A 22,523-nucleotide genomic window follows, 5' to 3' on the forward strand; every position below is an offset into this window, starting at 1 on the left:
AGACCCCTATAGACACCCCCCAGCCCCCTCTAGAGACCCCATAGACCCCTATAGAGACCCCATGGACCTGCCCCAGACCCCTATGGACACCCCATAGACCCCTCTAGACACCTCACAGAGCCCTGTAGAGACCCCACAGACCCCTATAGACACCCCCAGCCCCCTATAGAGACCCCATAGACCCCTATAGAGCCCCATAGACCCCTACAGACACCCCATAGACCCCTATAGAGCCCCACAGACCCCTACAGACACCCCATAGACCCCTATAGACACCCCACAGACCCCTACAGACACCCCATAGACCCCCTATAGAGCCCCATAGACCCCTACAGACACCCCATAGACGCCTATAGACACCCCACAGACCCCTATAGACACCCCATAGACCCCTATAGACACCCCCAGCCCCCTATAGAGCCCCATAGACCCCTACAGACACCCCATAGACCCCCTATAGAGCCCCATAGACCCCTACAGACACCCCATAGACCCCTATAGAGCCCCACAGACCCCTACAGACACCCCATAGACCCCTATAGAGCCCCATAGACCCCTATAGACACCCCATAGACCCCTACAGACACCCCATAGACCCCTATAGAGCCCCACAGACCCCTATAGAGCCCCCCCAGACCCCCCTAGAGACCCCACGGAAGCAGCAGCACCACCAGCACCATCTCCATCCTCCTCCTCCTCTTTATTCCCCCCCCCCTTTCACCGCCGCCCCCCGCGCTCCCTCAAAGGGGGGGTGCTCCGGCTCCGGCTCCTCCTCTTCTCCCCGCCCCGATCCCGATCCCGATCCCGGTCCCGATCCCGATCCCGGTCCCGGTCCCGGTCGGGGGCAGCGCCCCCCCTACGGTGATGGTGGTGGTGGTGGTGATGGTGATGATGGTGATGGTGCGGCGGGGAGGAAGAGCCCGCGCCCCCCCCGCCGGGGGCGGGGCCGGGGGGCGGGGCCCGCTTGCTGTCACGTGACGGGGGCGGGGCCCCGCGCTGCTGCTGCTGCTGGTGCTGCTGCTCCTCCTCCTGCTGCTGCTGCTGCTGCTCCTTGCGGCGCCGCTCCCGCTCCCGGGCCCGGGCCGCTCGCTCGGCCTGCTTCTGGGTGAACTGCGGGGGGAAACGGCACGGGGTTGGGGTGGAAACGGGGTTCGGGGGGGGGAAACGGCACGGGGTTGGGGTGGAAACGGGGTTCGGGGGGGGAAACGGCACGGGGTTGGGGTGGAAACGGGGTTCGGGGGGGGAACGGCACGGGGTTGGGGTGGAAACGGGGTTCGGGGGGGGGAAACGGCACGGGGTTGGGGTGGAAACGGGGTTCGGGGGGGAAACGGCACGGGGTTGGGGTGGAAACGGGGTTCGGGGGGGGGAACTGCGGGATTTGGGGCAAAATTGGGAGGTTTTGGGCAAAACTGGGGGGTTTGGGGTGAAACCGGGGGGGTTTGGGTCAATGGGAGGGGGCGTGGTCAGGGCGGAGGGGGCGTGGCCAACGGGAGCAGGGCTTGGGCCAACGGGGAGGGGTCGAGGCAAAGGGGGCGTGGCCGAGGTGGAAGGGGCGTGGCTTTGGGTGAATGGGAGGGGCCACGCGAAGGGGTGAGAGCCAATAGGAAGGGGTTCAGGGAAAGGGGGCGTGGCTCGGGTGAATGGGAGGGGCCACACAAGTGAGCCAATAGGAAGGGGCTCGGGCAAAAGGGGGCGTGGCCAATGGCAGCAGGGCTTGGGCCAATGGGGAGGGGTCGAGGCAAAAGGGGGCGTGGCTTAAGTGACAGGGAGGGGCCGCGCGAAGGGGTGAGAGCCAATAGGAAGGGGCTCAGGGAAAGGGGGCGTGGCCACGAGAAAGGGGGCGTGGTTAAGGCAAAGCAGAGGGGCTAAGGACAGGGTTGAGAGCCAATGGGAAGGGGTGGGGCTGAAGCAACGGGGTCGGGGGCAGCCAATGGGGAGCAGGGTCAGGGGTGTAGAGGCGCTGCCATTGGTGGGCGTGGGGTGAAGCCCCGCCCCCTGACCTGGGTGTCGGTCAGCGGCAGCCAATAGATGCAGGGCGCTGCCTTGGTCTTGCGGAAGAGGTCATCGAGCAGCTTGGCCGGGGGCTCCTCCGGGGGCTTCTCTATGGGGAAGGGGGCGGAGCAAAGGGGTCAGGGAGCCCTTTAGCCCCGCCCCCTGCCCCAGAACCCCCTCCCATTGGCCCGGCCCCCCCACCCCCCCGTCATTCAGCGCCGCCTCCCATTGGCCCCGCCCCCTCGAAGCCCCGCCCCTCACCTTTCTTCTCCCCCCTCCCCTCCCTGGAGCCCCGCCCCGCCCGCTCCTTCTCCGCCATTGGCTGCCGGTGCCGGGGGCGGGGCTCCCGCGCCGAGGGGGCGTGGCCGGCGCCCAGCGGGCGCGTCCCCGCGGCCGGGGGGGCGTGGCCCGGGCTGGAGGGGGCGTGGCCGGCGGGGGGCGGGGCCGGCGGGGCCGCGCCCTTGTCGCGGTCCCACTCCCGCTCCCCGCGCGCCCGCTCCCGCCGCTCCATCTCCCGCTCGCGCTCCGCCCACTGCGATTGGCTGCGGGCCGCCGCGGCCACGCCCCCCGGGCACGCCCCCCGCCCTTGGGGGCACGGCCCCGCAGGAGGCTCCTCCCCGGCGTCCGGGCGGTCCCCGAGCAGCCCCCGGTGGAAGTCGAGCTGTGGGGAGAGAGAGAGAGCCCTAAGTGACCCATAGGGACCCATAGGGACCCATAGTGACCCATAGGGACCCATAGGGACCCATAGGGACCCATAGAGACCCATAGAGACCCATAGGGACCCATAGGGACCCATAGTGACCCATAGAGACCCATAGGGACCCATAGTGACCCATAGGGACCCATAGGGACCCATAGGGACCCATAGAGACCCATAGGGACCCATAGGGACCCATAGTGACCCATAGGGACCCATAGGGACCCATAGGGACCCATAGGGACCCATAGAGACCCATAGTGACCCATAGGGACCCATAGGGACCCATAGTGACCCATAGAGACCCATAGGGACCCATAGTGACCCATAGAGACCCATAGAGACCCCATAGAGACCCATAGGGACCCATAGAGACCCATAGAGACCCATAGAGACCCATAGGGACCCATAGGGACCCATAGGGACCCATAGGGACCCATAGAGACCCATAGAGACCCATAGGGACCCATAGGGACCCATAGAGACCCATAGAGACCCATAGGGACCCATAGAGACCCATAGGGACACATGGAGACCCATAGGGACCCATAGAGACCCGTAGAGACCCATAGAGACCCATAGAGACCCATAGAGACCCATAGAGACCCATAGAGACCCATAGGGACCCATAGGGACCCATAGGGACACATGGAGACCCATAGGGACCCATAAGTGACACACAGGGACCCACAAATACCCATAAGTGACGAACAGACAAGCACAGGTACTCGTAAGTCACACCCAGGCCCCATACTTGACCCATAGAGACCCACAGAACCCCACAGAGACCCGTAAGCAACCCACAAAGAGCCATAGCACCCATAAGTGACCTATAGAGACCCACAGAGCCCCATAAGTGACCCACAGACACCCACAGAGACCCACAAGTGACCCATAGAGCCCCATAAGCCACCCACAAAGAGGCATCGCACCCATAAGTGACCCATAGAGACCCACAGAGCCCCATAAGTGACCCACAGAGCCCCATAAGTGACCCATAAGTGACCCACAGAGCCCCATAAGTGACCCATAAGTGACCCACAGAGCCCCATAAGTGACCCATAAGTGACCCACAGAGCCCCATAAGTAACCCATAGAGACCCATAGAGCCCCATAAGTGACCCATAAGTGACCCACAGAGCCCCATAAATGACCCATAAGTGACCCACAGAGCCCCATAAGTGACCCATAAGTGACCCACAGAGCCCCATAAGTGACCCATAAGTGACCCACAGAGCCCCATAAGTGACCCACAGAGCCCCATAAGTGACCCACAAGTCCCCCCTCCGACCCCTAAGCGCCGCCCCACACCTCCTCCTGCTCGGCGAAGTCAGCCACCAGCACTTTGGGGTTGGACTGAGGCCACTTGACCCCGTGCAGGGCGTTGCGGGTGGCCACGGCCTCCTCCACGGAGCAGTACTGGGGGCAAAGGCAGAGGTGAGGCCCCATAGGGCCCCATAGCGCCCCATAGAGCCCCATAGCGCCCCATAGCGCCCCATACCGTGACGTAGCAGTGGGACTTGATGCGGTCGATCCAGAAGCCGTCCTCCTGCAGCCGCCCCGTGCGGCCCAAGAGCTCCTTCAGCTGCCCCAGGGTGAAGGGGCGTACCTGGGGGGGGGGGGGGATGTGGGGCAGAGCTGTGGGGCAGCTCCGCCCCATAGGGACCCATAGAGAGCCACAGAGACCCATAGGGACCCACAGAGCCTCCATAGAGACCCATAGAGCAGAGGGGGCGTGTCCTCGGCTGACCCCGCCCCCTGCGGCACTATACCGCCCCCTGCTGGATGCGCAGCAACGCGCTGCCTGGACCCCCCATAGACGCCCTTTATCACCCCATAGCGCCCCATAGACACCCCATAGCGCCCCATAGACACCCCATAGTGCCCCATAGACACCCTATAGTGCCCCATAGACACCCTACAGTACCCCATAGTGCTCCACAGACACCCCATAGCGCCCCATAGACACCCTACAGTACCCCATAGTGCCCCATAGACACCCCATAGCACCCCATAGACACCCCATAGACACCCTATATCACCCCATAGCACCCCATAGACGCCCTCTATTACCCCATAGCGCCCCATAGACACCCCATAGCACCCTATAGACACCCCATAGACACCCCATAGCACCCCATAGACCCCCATAGCACCCCATAGACACCCCATAGACGCCCCATAGACCCCCATAGCACCCCATAGCACCCCATAGACACCCCATAGACACCCCATAGACCCCCATAGCACCCCATAGACGCCCCATAGACCCCCATAGCACCCCATAGACACCCCATAGACACCCCATAGACGCCCCATAGACGCCCCATAGACGCCCCATAGACGCCCCATAGACCCCCATAGCACCCCATAGACACCCCATAGCACCCCATAGCACCCCATAGACACCCCATAGACACCCCATAGCGCCCCATAGCGCCCCATAGCCCCCCATAGACACCCCATAGACACCCCATAGCGCCCCATAGACACCCCATAGCACCCCATAGCACCCCATAGCACCCCATAGACACCCCATAGACACCCCATAGCGCCCCATAGACACCCCATAGCACCCCATAGCACCCCATAGACACCCCATAGCACCCCCATAGCACCCCATAGCACCCCATAGACACCCCATATTGCCCCATAGCGCCCCCCAGGCCCGGTGCCGTCACTCACGAGGTTGCAGAGGTGCACGATGGGGGAGGGGCGGGCGCGGGGGGGGGAGGGGCGGTTGGGCCCCGCCCGCACGGGGTCATCCACGGGCAGCACCAGCCCCAGCCCGCCCCGGGCCCGGCGGGGGGGGTCCCCTGGAGGAGAGACCCCATAGGGGCCGGTATAGACCGGTATAGACCAGCATAGACCAATATAGACCAGTATAGACCAGCATAGACCAGTATAGAGCAGCATAGACCCACTGTAGACCTCTCACAGACCATTACAGACCCATTATAGACCTGTTATAAGCCGTTATAGACTCATTATATGCCATTATACACCCATTATAAACCATAATATGCCTGTATAGACCCCTTATATGCCACTATAAACCCATTATATGCCACTACAGACCTGCCATATGCCCCTGTAGACCTATTACACGCCGCTATAGACCCGTTCTATGCCACTATAGACCCATTATACGCCGCTATAGACCCGTTACTTGCCCCTATAGACCCATTATACGCCATTATAGACCCATTACATGCCACTACAGACCCATTATAAGCTATTACAGACCCATTCTATGCCATTATAGACCCATTATATGCCCCTATAGACCTATTACATTCCAGTATAGACCTGTTCTATGCCACTATAGACCCATTAGATGCTATTACAGCGCCGTTACATGCTACTATAGACCCATTATACACCACTATATACTCACTATATGCTATTGTAGACCCATTATATGCCATCACAGCCCCACTGCAGACCATTATACGCCCTTATAGACCCATTATAGACCGCTGCAAACCCCTACAGACCCACTAGCCCCCTCACAAAGGCAGCGTAACGCCATTACACACCAGTATAGACTGCTATGGACCCATTATAGACCCTTATAGACCCGTATAGGGCACGAACCATTACAGACCCACTATGCACCTATCGTACATCACCCCAGACCCCTTACAAACCCATCACAGAGCGCCCCAGACCCCTTAGGGCTATTCCAGCCCCATAGAGCCCCATAGAGCCCCACAGCGCCCCACAGAGCCCCCCCCCCCCTCACCTCGCTTCCCTTCCCCCTCCGTGCCTGCAGGGGGCGCGGCTCCCTCCGCGGGGGGCGTGGCCTGCGCCGAGGGGGCGGGGCCAGCGCCGGCCGGGGGCGGGGCCTCCGCTCGGCTCCGCCCCTCCTCCTCCGCGCCCTCGGGGTCGTTGTCATGGCGACGGCCGTTCTCAGGGGGCACATCCTAACGGGGGGGGGGGGGGGGGGGGGCAGAGTCACGTGACCAACGGCGCTGATGGGGGCCTATGGGGGGGCTATGGGGGGGGCTATGGGGGGCTATGGTGGGGTTATGGGGGGGTTATGGGGGTGGCTAAGGGGGCTATGGGGGGGCTATGGGGGGGCTACGGTGGGGTTATGGGGGTGGCTATAGGGGGCTATGGGGGGGTTATGGAGGGGCTATGGGGGGGCTATGGGGGTGGCTATGGAGGGGCTATGGGGGGGCTATGGGGTGGCTATGGGGGGCTATGGGGGTGGCTATGGAGGGGCTATGGGGGGGCTATGGGGGGGCTATGGGGGTGGCTATGGGAGGCCTATGGGGGGGTTATGGGGGGGGTTTATGGGGGGGTTATGGGGGGGCTATGGGGGGGGTTTATGGGGGGGGCTACAGGGGGGCTATGGGGGTGGCTATGGAGGGGCTATGGGGGAGGCTATGGGGGTGGCTATGGGAGGCCTATGGGGGGGTTATGGGGCGGCTATGGGGGGGGTTTATGGGGGGGTTATGGGGAGCTATGGGGGTCGCTATGGGGTGGCTATGGAGGGGCTATAGGGGGGGCTATGTGGGGCTATAGGGGGTCTATGGGGGGGGTTATGGGGGTCACTATGGGGGGTCTATGGCAGGGGCTATGGGGGTGGCTATGGGGGGGCTATGGGGGCACTATGCGGGGGGCTATAGGGAGGCTATAGGGGGTCTATGGGGCCGCGGTTACCTGGGTGACGGTGCGGCAGATCTTGAGGGGGGGGTTGTTGCCATGGTGATGGTGCAGGTGATGGTGATGGTGGTGGGGCAGCCCCAGCAGCAGCGGGGGGGGCGGCGGGAGGGGCAGGGGGTGCCCCGAGGCCACGCCCCCTCCTCCTCCTCCTCCTCCTCCGGCCCCCCCGCCTTTGCCCCCCCCTTCCTCTTCCTCCATCTCCATCGCCCGCTCCTCTTCCTCCTCGTCCTCGTCCTCCTCCTCCTCCGGGTGCAGCTCCACCACCGCTTCCGCCTTCATCTCCGGGATCAGGCTCTGCCATTGGGGGGGGGGGGGCAGTTATAGAGGGGGGGGTGTCTATAGGGGGGGTTGTCTATAGGGGGGGGGGAGGAAGGACCCTATAGGGCGCCTTTACCTTGAGGCTCTCGGTGGTGATGCTGATGGACGGGCGCTTGGGGGCGCCGGTGCTGCTGCCCCAGCGCCGCTTCCGGGTGCCCCCCGGCGCCGACCCGGCCCCCCCCTCTGCTTCCGAGCTCCCCCTGGAGGCCGCTGGATGCACACAGACATAAAGGGGCGGGGGGGGGGGGGGGGGGGTATAGAAAGGGGGCGGAGCTTTGCTATAGGGGGCCCCTATAGACCAGCGCACCCCCTATAGGGCCGCAGCGGCGCCCGCCCGCCCTCCGCCATTGTAGCGCCCCCTGGTGGAGACGCGCCGAAGCCGCGCTCCCATTGGCCGGCGCGCGGAGCCCCACCCACACCCCCCCCTTAAGCCACGCCCCCTCCTCCGCCTCCTCCCGCACCCCATTGGCCCTCCCCTTGGCCACGCCCCCGCCAGGCCCCGCCCCCTGCTCACAGACGACGCTGATCTTCCTCTTGAAGGCCTTGGGCCGGGCGGGGCTCTGGGGACAGAGGGGGGGGGGGGGGGGGGAGACACGCCCCAATCAGGAGCGAGGGCGGGGCTGACGTCAGCGCGGGGGGGCGTGGCCACGCAGGCTCCGCCCCCTCTTCGCTCACTCCTCCTTCCCCGCTCCCCCCCCCCCCCCCCCCCCAATCCTTCCCCTTGGCCCCCCCCGCCCTCCCCTCTATGGGGCTGCCCCATAAGTGACCTCCGGTGTGGGAGGGGCGTCCGGCGCGTCCGTGGGGTGCCCCATAAGTGAACTTGGGGGTCACTGAGGTCCAATGGGTGCCCCATAAGAGAAGATGGGGGTCAGAGATGTCCATGTGCTGCCCCATAAGTGAGGTGGGGGGGTCACTAAGGTCCGTGGGCTGCCCCACAAGTGGGGGGTGAAGGGTCAGTGAGGTCCATAGGGTGCCCCATAAGTGAGCTGGGGGGTCACTGAAGTCCACAGGGTGCCCCATAAGAGGAGATGGGGGGTCGCAAGCATCCGGAGGGCGCCCCATAAGTGAACTTGGGGGTCACTGAGGTCCATGGGCTGCCCCAGAAGTGTGGGGTGAATGAAGAAGGGTCCCTGAGGTCCATTGGCTGCCCCATAAGTGGGGTCGGGCGTTGCGGAAGTCCATTGGCTGCCCCATAAGTGAATTCGGGGGGGGGGGGGGGGGGACGGAGGTCCATTGGCTGCCCCCTAAGTGAGCTGCTGGGTTGCGGAGGCTCCATGGGCTGCCCCATAAGTGACTCGCGGGGTCACTGAGGTCCACTGGCTGCCCCACAAGTAGCGCTGAGCGTCACGGAGAGACCATGGGGCGCCCCATAAGTGAGACTGGGGGGGGGGGGCGTCCAAGTCCATTGGCTGCCCCACAAGTGCGGTTGGGGGTCACAGCGTCCATGGGGTGCCCCATAAGTTAACTCAGGGGTCTCGCAGTATCCCTGGCGTGCCCCACAGGCGAGGTTGGGGGTCGCAAGCGTCCACAGCTGCCCCATAAGTCAGGTTGGGGGTCACTGAGGTCCATGGGCTGCCCCCTAAGTGAAGCTGGGGGTCACCCCATAAGCGAACGTGGGGGTCGCGGGTGCCCAGCGGCCGCGCCACGTGCGGGCTATGGGGCGCCCCACAAGTGGGCTTGCGGGGGCTGAAGTCCGTAGCCTGCCCCATACGTGAGCTTGGGGGTCCCAGACGTCCATAGGCTGCCACAGAGGGGAGGCGTGGGGTGCCCCACACGGCACTTGTGGGTCCCGCAGGTCCATCGGCTGCCCCCTAAGTGAGCTTGGGGGTCACGGGTGTCCGTAGGGTGCCCCACATGGCACTTGGGGGTCACGGGCTGACTGATCCATGCAGTGCCCCATAGGGCTTGTTATGGGTCCCAGAGGTCCATCGGCTGCCCCATAAGCGAGGTTGAAGGGCAGACGCCCATAGGGTGCCCCACATGGCACTTGTGGGTCCCAGAGGTCCGTAGGCTGCCCCATAGGAGATCCGTGGGGTGCCCCACACATCCGTAGGCTGCCCCATAGGAGATCCGTGGGGTGCCCCACACATCCGTAGGCTGCCCCATAGGAACTGATATGGGCGCAGAGCTCCGCAAGCTGCCCCACGCGGCACTTGTGGGTCCCAGCTTGATCCATAGGGCGCCCCATAGCATTAGGTAGGGGTCCCAGAGGTCCATCGGCTGCCCCACACATCCATAGGGCGCCCCATACGCGATCCACGGCCTGCCCCACACGGCACTTATGGGTCCCAGCCACCGCTGGGGTGCCCCCCATGGCACTTGTGGGTCCCGGCCTGCTCCGTGGGGTGACCCCCCACACTTGGGGGTCCCGCGGCTCCATCGGGTGCTGGGTGCCCCCCAAGTGAGGCCTTGGGGGGGGTCCGGGGGGTCCTTTGAGCCAGCGCTGGGTGCCCAAAAGAGAGACGTTGGGGGGTCCTGACTTGGGGGGCGCCCCCCAAGTAAGGGGGCTCGGGGGGGGGCATGTGTGGGGCGCCCCAGAAGTCAATGGGGTGTTGCTGTGGGGCGACTGTGGGGCTCAGGCCGCTGTGGGGCACCCGTTAAGGCATGGCGGGGGCTGCCCCCCCGAGTGGAGACGGGCCCCATAAGTGTGGGGCGCCCCCCATAAGTGGTTACGGAGGGGGGCTCGTGCTATGGGGCACCCCATAAGTAATGGTGGGGGGGTTGGTGCTGCCAGGGGGTGCCCCATAAGCGACTACGGGGGGGGCACTGACGCTATGGGGTGCCCCATAATTGGCTCTAGGAGCCCCCAGTGCTATGGGGTGCCCCATAAGTGACCCTCTGGGCCTCACTGGGCGCTGTGGGGTGCCCCATAGGGAGCTATGGGGGTGCTGCGTCCGTGACGTACCCCATAGGTGACTCTTTAGGCTGCAACGGGCGCTATGGGGCGCCCCATAAGTGACACAAGGGGTTGGTTATGGGGCAGGGCCCGTCCCCCCCCCTCTGCCCCACATCTCCCCCCCCCCCCCCCGTGTTACCTCAGGGTCCGGGGGGCGCTCGGGGGGGGCGCTCGGGGGGGGGGAGCCCCCGCTTGGGGGGGGAGGTCCCGGCTCCATGGGCACCGGCGGCTCCTCGCTGTGGGGCAGAGATCAGTGGGGCTGCCCCATAGGTACCCTATGGGGGGGGGGGGGCCTCTGCCCCATAGATGGGCTCCAGAGGGGCTTCCTGCCCCATAGGAGCGCCAAGTGGGGGTCCCAGCCCCACACATTCCCCACACAAGCCCTTTAACAGTGGATCCCTGCCCCACTGCCCCCCATAGAGCCGCTGAACAGGAGCTTCCTGCCCCATAGAGCCTCTGAATGGGGCTCCCTGCCCCACACATCCCCCACAGAACCCCTCAGAGAGGCCCCATACACACCCCAGAGCAGCGCACCCCTGCCCCACAGACACCCCAGGGCCCCTTCCCAGCCCCATACATCCCCCATAGGAACACCCCTGCCCCATAGCGCCCCATAGCAACACCCCTGTCCCATAGCGCCCCATACGAACACCCCTGCCCCATAGCGCCCCATAGGAACACCCCTGCCCCATAGCACCCCATAGGAACACCCCTGCCCCATAGCGCCCCATAGGAACACCCCTGCCCCATAGCACCCCATAGGAACACCCCTGCCCCATAGCGCCCCATAGGAACACCCCTGCCCCATAGCGCCCCATAAGAACACCCCTGCCCCATAGCACCCCATAGGAACACCCCTGCCCCATCGCCGCCCCATACGAACACCCCTGCCCCACAGCGCCCCATACGAACACCCCTGCCCCATAGCACCCCATAGGAACACCCCTGCCCCATAGCGCCCCATAGGAACACCCCTGCCCCATAGCACCCCATAGGAACACCCCTGCCCCATAGCGCCCCATAGGAACACCCCTGCCCCATAGCGCCCCATAAGAACACCCCTGCCCCATAGCACCCCATAGGAACACCCCTGCCCCATCGCCGCCCCATACGAACACCCCTGCCCCACAGCGCCCCATACGAACACCCCTGCCCCATAGCACCCCATAGGAACACCCCTGCCCCATAGCGCCCCATAGGAACACCCCTGCCCCATCGCCGCCCCATAGGAACACCCCTGCCCCATAGCGCCCCATAGGAACACCCCTGCCCCATAGCGCCCCATAAGAACACCCCTGCCCCATAGCACCCCATAGGAACACCCCTGCCCCATCGCCGCCCCATACGAACACCCCTGCCCCACAGCGCCCCATACGAACACCCCTGCCCCATAGCACCCCATAGGAACACCCCTGCCCCATAGCGCCCCATAGGAACACCCCTGCCCCATCGCCGCCCCATAGGAACACCCCTGCCCCATAGCGCCCCATAGGAACACCCCTGCCCCATCGCCGCCCCATAGGAACACCCCTGCCCCATCGCCGCCCCATAGCGCCGCGGGGCACTCACCCCCTCCCCTCTCTATTGTGTGGGGCCGGCGCAGGCGGGCGCGGCCGCCATCTTGAGCCCTTCCCAGCAGCCCCCGCGGTTGGGGGGGGGGGGGGGGGGGAGGGGAGGGGCTGGGGGAGGGGCTGCGGTTGGGAGCCATGGAGACAGAGACCCTATAGAGACCCTATAGGGACCCTATGGGCACCTATAGATACCTGCAGCGACCCATACAGACCCTATAGAGACCCTATAGGGACCCTATGGGCACCCATAGATACCTGCAGCAACCCATACAGACCCTATAGAGACCCTATAGGGACCCTATGGGCACCTATAGATACCTGCAGCAACCCATACAGACCCTATAGAGACCCTATAGGGACCCTATGGGGACCCATAGATACCTGCAGCAACCCATACAGACCCTATGGAGACCCTATAGGGACCCTATGGGCACCCATAGATACCTGCAGCGACCCATACAGACCCTATAGAGACCCTATAGGGACCCTATGGGCACCTATAGATACCTGCAGCAACCCATACAGACCCTATAGAGACCCTATAGGGACCCTATGGGGACCCATAGATACCTGCAGCAACCCATACAGACCCTATGGAGACCCTATAGGGACCCTATGGGCACCTATAGATACCTGCAGCAACCCATACAGACCCTATAGAGACCCTATAGGGACCCTATGGGCACCTATAGATACCTGCAGCAACCCATACAGACCCTATAGAGACCCTATAGGGACCCTATGGGCACCTATAGATACCTGCAGCAACCCATACAGACCCTATGGAAACCCTATAGGGACCCTATGGGCACCTATAGATACCTGCAGCAACCCATACAGACCCTATAGAGACCCTATAGGGACCCTATGGGCACCTATAGATACCTGCAGCAACCCATACAGACCCTATGGAGACCCTATAGGGACCCTATGGGCACCCATAGATACCTGCAGCAACCCATACAGACCCTACGGAGACCCTATAGGGACCCTATGGGCACGTATAGATACCTGCAGCGACCCATACAGACCCTACGGAGACCCTATAGGGACCCTATGGGCACCTATAGATACCTGCAGCGACCCATACAGACCCTATAGAGACCCTATAGGGACCCTATGGGCACCTATAGATACCTGCAGCAACCCATACAGACCCTATGGAGACCCTATAGGGACCCTATGGGCACCCATAGATACCTGCAGCAACCCATACAGACCCTATAGAGACCCTATAGGGACCCTATGGGCACCCATAGATACCTGCAGCGACCCATACAGACCCTATAGAGACCCTATAGGGACCCTATGGGCACCCATAGATACCTGCAGCGACCCATACAGACCCTATAGAGACCCTATAGGGACCCTATGGGCACCCATAGATACCTGCAGCAACCCATACAGACCCTATAGAGACCCTATAGGGACCCTATGGGCACCCATAGATACCTGCAGCAACCCATACAGACCCTATAGAGACCCTATAGGGACCCTATGGGCACCTATAGATACCTGCAGCAACCCATACAGACCCTATAGAGACCCTATAGGGACCCTATGGGCACCCATAGATACCTGCAGCAACCCATACAGACCCTATGGAGACCCTATAGGGACCCTATGGGCACCTATAGATACCTGCAGCAACCTATACAGACCCTATAGAGACCCTATAGGGACCCTATGGGCACCCATAGATACCTGCAGCAACCCATACAGACCCTATGGAGACCCTATAGGGACCCTATGGGGACCCATAGATACCTGCAGCAACCCATACAGACCCTATGGAGACCCTATAGGGACCCTATGGGCACCTATAGATACCTGCAGCAACCCATACAGACCCTATGGAGACCCCATAAGGACCCTATGGGAACCTACAGAAACCCATACAGACCCTATGGAAACCCTATAGGGACCCTATGGGCACCTATAGATACCTACAACAACCCACACAGACCCTATGGAAACCCTATAGGGACCCTATGGGAACCTACAGAAACCCATACAGACCCTATGGAGACCCTATAGGGACCCTATGGGCACCTATAGATACCTGCAGCAACCCATACAGACCCTATGGAGACCCTATAGGGACCCTATGGGAACCTACAGAAACCCATACAGACCCTATGGAGACCCTATAGGGACCCTATGGGGACCTATAGATACCTACACCAACCCACACAGACCCTATAGATGCTCCATGGAAAGCCACACGTACCCATAACGACCCCATAAACACCCCCAACAACCCACACAAGTCCTATAGATACCCTATAGAAATCTATAGACCCCTCTGAGTACCCTGTAGATGCTCATGTGAATCCCCTAGAGACCCATAGACACCCATGGGAACCCTCTAGAGACCTATAGACGTCTATAGGAACCCATCCATACCCTATAAACACCGCATAGAAACCCATAAACACCTGCAGGGACCTTGTAGGTACCCTTAAAGATCCTATACGTGCCAATAGACAGCCACAAGAGCCCCATAGACACTTACAATGACTCTAAAAGCACCCTATAGAGATCTATAGGCACCCATAAGACCCTATAGACATCCCTAAGGAACGTACAGACTCATAGGCCCATTCAACAACAAACACAAACTCTGCCCGTACCCTATAGAAACCCCCAACGGACCCTACAGACAACCATAGGCGCCTATAGGGGACCCGAACACCTACAAGGACCCTACAGACACTCATAAGCACCCTATAGACACCCCTGGGGACCCTACGGACACCAACGACAACCTACACAGGCTCCATAAGCACATTATGCACACCTATAGGAACCAATAGAGACCCCACAGGCACCTATAGACACCCTATAGACACCCACAAGCACCCCTGGGGACCCATACAGACCCCATAGGAGATCTATACAGACCCCATAGGGCACATATAGGTGGAACCCTGGCGCATACACACCCCATAGAACCCCATAGAGACCCCATAGGGGATCTATACAGACCCCATAGGGCACATATAGGTGGAACCTTGGCACATACACACCCCATAGAACCCCATAGAGACCCCATAGGGGATCTATACAGACCCCATAGGGCACATATAGGTGGAACCCTGGCGCATACACACCCCATAGAGCCCCATACAGACCCCATAGGGGATCTATACAGACCCCATAGGGCACATATAGGTGGAACCCTGGCACATACACACCCCATAGAGCCCCATACAGACCCCATAGGGGATCTATACAGACCCCATAGGGGACATATAGGTGGAACCCTGGCGCATACGCACCCCATAGAGCCCCATACAGACCCCATAGGGGATCTATACAGACCCCATAGGGCACATATAGGTGGAACCCTGGCGCATACACACCCCATAGAGCCCCACACAGACCCCATAGGGGATCTATACAGACCCCATAGGGCACATATAGGTGGAACCCTGGCACATACACACCCCATAGAGCCCCACACAGACCCCATAGGGGATCTATACAGACCCCACAGGGCACATATAGGTGGAACCCTGGCACATACACACCCCATAGAGCCCCACACAGACCCCATAGGGGATCTATACAGACCCCACAGGGCACATATAGGTGGAACCCTGGCGCATACACACCCCATAGAACCCCATAGAGACCCCATAGGGGATCTATACAGACCCCATAGGGCACATATAGGTGGAACCCTGGCACATACACACCCCATAGAGCCCCATACAGACCCCATAGGGGATCTATACAGACCCCATAGGGCACATATAGGTGGAACCCTGGCGCATACACACCCCATAGAGCCCCATACAGACCCCATAGGGGATCTATACAGACCCCATAGGGCACATATAGGTGGAACCGTGGCACATACACACCCCATAGAACCCCACACAGACCCCATAGGGGATCTATACAGACCCCATAAGGCACATATAGGTGGAACCCTGGCGCATACACACCCCATAGAACCCCACACAGACCCCATAGGGGATCTATACAGACCCCATAGGGCACATATAGGTGGAACCCTGGCACATACACACCCCATAGAGCCCCACACAGACCCCATAGGGGATCTATACAGACCCCATAGGGCACATATAGGTGGAACCCTGGCACATACACACCCCATAGAGCCCCACACAGACCCCATAGGGGATCTATACAGACCCCACAGGGCACATATAGGTGGAACCCTGGCGCATACACACCCCATAGAACCCCATAGAGACCCCATAGGGGATCTATACAGACCCCATAGGGCACATATAGGTGGAACCCTGGCACATACACACCCCATAGAGCCCCACACAGACCCCATAGGGGATCTATACAGACCCCACAGGGCACATATAGGTGGAACCGTGGCACATACACACCCCATAGAGCCCCATACAGACCCCATAGGGGATCTATACAGATCCCATAGGGCACATATAGGTGGAACCCTGGCACATACACACCCCATAGGGCCCCATACAGACCCCATAGGGGATCTATACAGACCCCATAGGGCACATATAGGTGGAACCGTGGCACATACACACCCCATAGGGCCCCATACAGACCCCACAGGGGATCTATACAAACCCCATAGGGCACATATAGGTGGAACCGTGGCACATACACACCCCATAGAGCCCCACACAGACCCCATAGGGGATCTATACAGACCCCACAGGGCACATATAGGTGGAACCCTGGCACATACACACCCCATAGAGCCCCATACAGACCCCATAGGGGATCTATACAGACCCCATAGGGCACATATAGGTGGAACCCTGGCACATACACACCCCATAGGGCCCCATACAGACCCCATAGGGGATCTATACAGACCCCATAGGGCACATATAGGTGGAACCGTGGCACATACACACCCCATAGGGCCCCATACAGACCCCACAGGGGATCTATACAAACCCCATAGGGCACATATAGGTGGAACCCTGGCGCATACACACCCCATAGAGCCCCATACAGACCCCACAGACCCCCCTAGGTCCATACAGGGACCCCACAGCCCCCCCTTGACACCCCCACAGATGCCCCATAGACCCCTATAGAAGCCCTAACATCCTATAGCTCCCCATGCCCCACAGACCCCGTAACCCCCCCATAGACCCCATATATATCCCCCCCCCAGCCCTATAGAAGCCCCCCCAAGCCCCATAGGCCCCCCCCATCTCTCACCTATGGGGCTCCACAGGGGCTCCGGGGGTCTCAGCCCCCCCCTCACCCTCGGCTCCATCCTGGGGGACACACACACACACAGAGTCAGTGCGGTCACATGACCCAGGTGAGGTCACATGAGCGCCCCCCCCCCCCCCCCCAGCACTCACCTTCCTCCCTGGGGACGAGGCTGAAGACGGCGGCCGGGGGGGGGACAAAGATGGCGGCCGGGGGGGGCCCCCCCCTTCCCCTTCTCCTTCCCCTTCCTCCTCCTCCTCCTCCTTGGGGGCTCCCTCCCCACCATGGGGGGGGCTTGGGGGGGGCTCCTGTTGGGGGGGGGCCGGGTCCGGCTGGGGGGGGGCCCCCTGTGGGGGGGGCTCCTCCTCCTCTTCCTCCTCTTCCTCGCCCCCCCCTTCCTCCTCCTCCTCCTCCTCCTCGTCCTCCTCTTCCTCCTCGCCCCCCCCTGCGGGAGCAGGGGCCTGGGAGGGGGGCAAATGGGGTTTAATGGGGGTAAATTGGGGTCTGGGGGGGTCTAAATGGGGACGAATGGGGTTAAATGGGTGCTGGGGGGGGCTAAAGTGGGGTTTAGTGGGGTCTGAATGGGGCTCAATGGGATTCAAGGGGCTCTAAATGGGATTCAATGGGGCTCAATGGAGTCCAAATGGGGTTCAATGGGGCTCAATGGAATCTAAATGGGGTTCAATGGGGCTCAATGGAGTCCAAATGGGGTTCAATTGGGTCTAACGGGGCTCAATGGGGTCTAATAGGGTGCAAATGGGGCCTTAATGGGGTCTAATGGGGTTCAATGGGATTCAATAGGTCTTAAATGGGGCTCAGGGGGGTTCAATGGGGTCTAAATGGGGTTCAATTGGATCTAATGGGGTTCCATGGGGTTTAATGAGATCCAATGGGGCTCAATGAGGTCTAACGGGGTGCAAATGGGGGCTCAATACAGTCTCAATGGGGTTCAACGGCGTGTAAATGGGGGTTCAATAGGGTTCTATGGGGTTCAACTGGGTCTAAATGGGGTTCAGCGTGGCTCTATGGGGTGCAATGGGGGTTCAAGTGGGACTAAATGGGGTCTAATGGGGTTCAATGGAGCTCAATGGGGGTTCAATGGGGCTCTATGGGGCTCTATGGGGGTTCAACAGGGTTCAATGGGGCTCCATGGGGGTTCAATGGGGCTCTATGGGGGTTCAATGGGGTGCAATGGGGGCTCAATGGGGCTCAATGGGGGCTCAATGGGGCTCCATGGGGGTTCAGTGGGGTGCAATGAGGGTTCAATGAGGCGCAGTGGGGGTTCAATGGGGTGCAACGGGGGTTCAATGGGGTGCAATGAGGGTTCAATGGGGCGCAGTGGGGGTTCAATGGGGCGCAATAGGAGTTCAATAGGGCTCCATGGGGGCTCAATGGGGCTCCATGGGGGTTCAGTGGGGTGCAATGAGGGTTCAATGGGGCGCAGTGGGGGTTCAATGGGGTGCAATGGGGGTTCAATGGGGTGCAACGGGGGTTCAATGGGGCTCTATGGGGGCTCAATGGGGCTCCATGGGGGTTCAGTGGGGTGCAATGAGGGTTCAATGGGGCGCAGTGGGGGTTCAATGGGGTGCAACGGGGGTTCAATGGGGCTCTATGGGGGCTCAATGGGGCTCCATGGGGGTTCAGTGGGGTGCAATGAGGGTTCAATGGGGTGCAATGGGGGTTCAATGGGGTGCAACGGGGGTTCAATGGGGCTCCATGGGGGGAGCTCCCTTCACCTTCCTCTCCCCTTCCTCCTCCTGCTGCTCCTTCGCCGCGGGGCCGCTCTTCCCAGCTCCTGTTTTGGGGCCATCCCCAGAAGGATCGATTTTGGGGTGATTCGGGGGGGTTTGGGGTGATTGGGGGGGGTTTGGGGTGATTGGGGGGGTTTGGGGTGATTGGGGGGGTTTGGGGTGATTGGGGGCAGGTTTGGGGGTTGGGTTTGGGGTGATTTGGGGGCGGGTTTGGGGTGATTGGGGGCGGGTTTGGGGTGATTGGGGGGGGTTTGGGGTGATTGGGGGGGTTTGGGGTGATTGGGGGGGGTTTGGGGTGATTGGGGGGGGTTTGGGGTGATTGGGGGGGGTTTGGGGTGATTGGGGGGGGGTTGGGGTGATTTGGGGTCGGGTTTGGGGTGATTGGGGTCGGGTTTGGGGTGATTTGGGGTCGGTTTTGGGGTGATTGGGGTCGGGTTTGGGGTGATTGGGGGGCGGGTTTGGGGTGATTGGGGCGGGTTTGGGGTGATTGGGGGGGGTTTGCGGTGATTGGGGCGGGTTTGGGGTGATTGGGGGGGGGTTTGGGGTGATTGGGGGGGGTTTGGGGTGATTGGGGGTCGGGTTTGGGGTGATTGGGGGTCGGGTTTGGGGCTGCGCTGACCCTCGGCCTCGGCCTCGCGCGCCTCCCGCTCCAGGCGCTGCTGCAGCAGCTCCTGCTGCTTCTCCAGGTACTCCTTGATGAAGCTGTTCTGGCTCATCTCCTCGCCCATCTTTGGGGGCAAAAGCAGCCGTTTGGGAGCCTCCCGGGGGGGGGGGGGGTGGGTTTTGGGGTGCCATTGGGGGGGGGCCCTTGGGGGCTCCTCTCACCTGCGAATTGGGCTGGAAGGTGGCGTGCGGGGTCGAGTGCTTCTGCAGGTTCTCCAGCATCAGCGCCTGGTGTGGGGCCGGGCGGGCTCGTGTGGGGCCTCTCTGCCCCTTCCGCACCCACCCTCCATGGAGCGAACCCCAAACGCCAGCCCCCGCGCCCCCGAAAATGGGGTTTGCAATGCAAAAGGCCGAGAGCTGGGCCTCCAAAGGCCGAAACCCGCACCGAAAGGCTGGGGTTTCCCCTCAGACTGAGCCCAAACGGAGCTTTTGGCTCGAATCCGCCCCAAAAGCAGGGATTTGGGCTCGAATTCACCCCAAAACCAAGGATTTGGGCTCGAATCCGCCCCAAAACCAAGGATTTGGGCTCAAATTCGCCCCAAAACCAAGGATTTGGGCTCAAATTCACCCCAAAACCAGGGATTTGGGCTCGAATTCACCCCAAAACCAGGGATTTGGGCTCGAATTCACCCCAAAACCAGGGATTTGGGCTCGAATTCGCCCCAAAACCAGGGATTTGGGCTCGAATTCACCCCAAAACCAGGGATTTGGGCTCGAATTCACCCCAAAACCAGGGATTTGGGCTCAAATTCACCCCAAAACCAGGGATTTGGGCTCGAATCCGCCCCAAAACCAGGGATTTGGGCTCAAATTCGCCCCAAAACCAGGGATTTGGGCTCGAATCCGCCCCAAAAGCAGGGATTTGGGCTCGAATTCACCCCAAAACCAAGGATTTGGGCTCGAATTCACCCCAAAACCAGGGATTTGGGCTCGAATTCGCCCCAAAACCAGGGATTTGGGCTCGAATTCACCCCAAAACCAGGGATTTGGGCTCGAATTCACCCCAAAACCAGGGATTTGGGCTCAAATTCACCCCAAAACCAAGGATTTGGGCTCAAATTTGCCCCAAAACCAAGGATTTGGGCTCAAATTCCAGCCCAAGCTGCCAAAACCACCCAAATCCCTACACAGATTGGCTAAAAATGGGGGGGTTTTACCTCAAATTCCCCCAAATCCTGCTCAAACTGCTCTAAATCCGCAACTTTGGGCCCAACTTTGGGCCCGAAGTGGCCAAAATCGGGCTTTTTTCAGCTCAAAACGCTCTAAACCCGAGGGTTTGAGCTCCGCAAACATCGGTGTGAGATCAAACCCGGGCCCCCATTGTCCAAAATGACACTTTTTCCCCTCAAATCCCGCCCGCAATCCCCCCCAAATCGGGAGTTCCACCCCAAATCCCAGCTCACGCTGCCAAAAACCCCCCGCTTTTACCTCGCAAAACCCAAACCCCTCCACTTTCCCCTCAAAAGAGCCCCCAAACCGCTGCTTTCACCCCAAAATCACCCTCAGCCCCCCCAAAATCTCCCTCCTGAACCCAAGCGCCTCAAAACCCCCGCTTTTCCCCCAAAAACCTTCTCAAGCCCCCCAAAAGGGCAACTTTTCCCTCAAAATCCTCCCAAAGCTCGCCAAAAGCACCCTTTTTCCCCCAAAACTTCCACTTTTTACCTCAGATTCCACCACTTTTCCCCCAAACTCCCCGCTTTTACCCCAAAACTACCATTTTTTACTCCAAATCCCCCACTTTTACCCCAAATCCCCCACTTTTACCCCAAATTCCCTCACTTTTACCCCAAATTCCCCCACTTTTACCCCAAACCGCCCACTTTTCCCCCCAAACTACCATTTTTTACCCCAAATCCCCCCACTTTTCCCCCAAACCGCCGACTTTTACCCCAAAACTACCATTTTTTACCTCAAATTCCACCACTTTTCCCCCAAACCCCCCACTTTTACCCTAAAAACTACCATTTTTTACCCCAAATCCCCCCACTTTTACCCCAAATCCCCCATTTTTACCCCAAATCCCCCACTTTTACCCCAAATCCCCCCACTTTTACCCCAAATCCCCCATTTTTTACCCCAAATCCCCCACTTTTACCCCAAATCCCCCACTTTTACCCCAAATCCCCCCACTTTTCCCCCAAAACTACCATTTTTTACCTCAAATTCCACCACTTTTCACCTCACTCCCGCCTTGGCGGGAACCCGGCTCCTGGCCTGAGGCGAAGCGGCCGCCCATGGCGCATGCGCAGCCGTTCCCCCCCCCCCCCCCGTTCCCGCTCCCCGCTCCCGTTCCCCGCTCCCCGCTCCCGTTCCCCGCTCCCCGCTCCCGTTCCCCGCCGCTCACCCCGCGCAGCCGCTTCACGAGCGCGCTCTTCTGCCCGCTCTTGGCCAGGCCCCGCTGCTCCAGGGCCGCCTTCAGGTCCGCGACGCGCAGCAGATGCAGCGGCCGCCCGTCCAGCGTCACCTCCTCCCCGTCCGCCATCTTGAGCCTGCCGTGGCGCCGATGGGGCCCTCTCCCGGCAGCGCTTTCGCCCGCTTCCGGCCAAGCTTCGGCTCTTTCCGGAAACGCTTCGGCTCCCGCCGACGCCGCTCGGCCGCCCCCCCCCCCCACCCGCTCCGCTTCGGGTGTTTCCGGCCGCTCTTCGGCTGTTTCCGGAGCTGCTCCGCTCCCGACCGGACACCACCACCACCCCCCCCCCCGTCCTCCGGCTCCTTCCGGGATCGCTTCGGCTGTTTCCGGACTCGCTTCGGCTCCTTCCGGACTCGCTTCGGCTCCT

At 61.0% G+C, this 22,523-nt stretch overlaps 1 protein-coding gene across 1 annotated transcript; it reads right to left on the bottom strand.

The window, feature by feature from the left end:
- Nucleotides 1–712: 712 nt before the first annotated feature.
- Nucleotides 713–22,376, bottom strand: ACIN1 (apoptotic chromatin condensation inducer 1). The gene is made up of 17 exons (XM_080631826.1): nt 22,091–22,376; nt 19,909–19,974; nt 19,703–19,811; nt 19,069–19,127; nt 17,485–17,793; nt 17,336–17,394; nt 10,714–10,810; nt 8,193–8,238; nt 7,755–7,888; nt 7,358–7,654; nt 6,435–6,615; nt 5,375–5,505; nt 4,191–4,298; nt 4,001–4,108; nt 2,254–2,653; nt 2,001–2,101; nt 713–1,110 (listed from the first exon to the last, which is right to left on the bottom strand). The coding sequence occupies exons 1-17, from the start codon at nt 22,226–22,228 to the stop codon at nt 718–720; spliced, it is 2,736 nt and encodes a 911-aa protein (XP_080487952.1). The 5' UTR covers nt 22,229–22,376; the 3' UTR covers nt 713–717.
- Nucleotides 22,377–22,523: the final 147 nt, after the last annotated feature.

This window comes from Psittacula echo (assembly GCF_963264785.1).
Source record: "Psittacula echo genome assembly, chromosome: 19".
NCBI classification, from domain to species: domain Eukaryota; kingdom Metazoa; phylum Chordata; class Aves; order Psittaciformes; family Psittacidae; genus Psittacula; species Psittacula echo.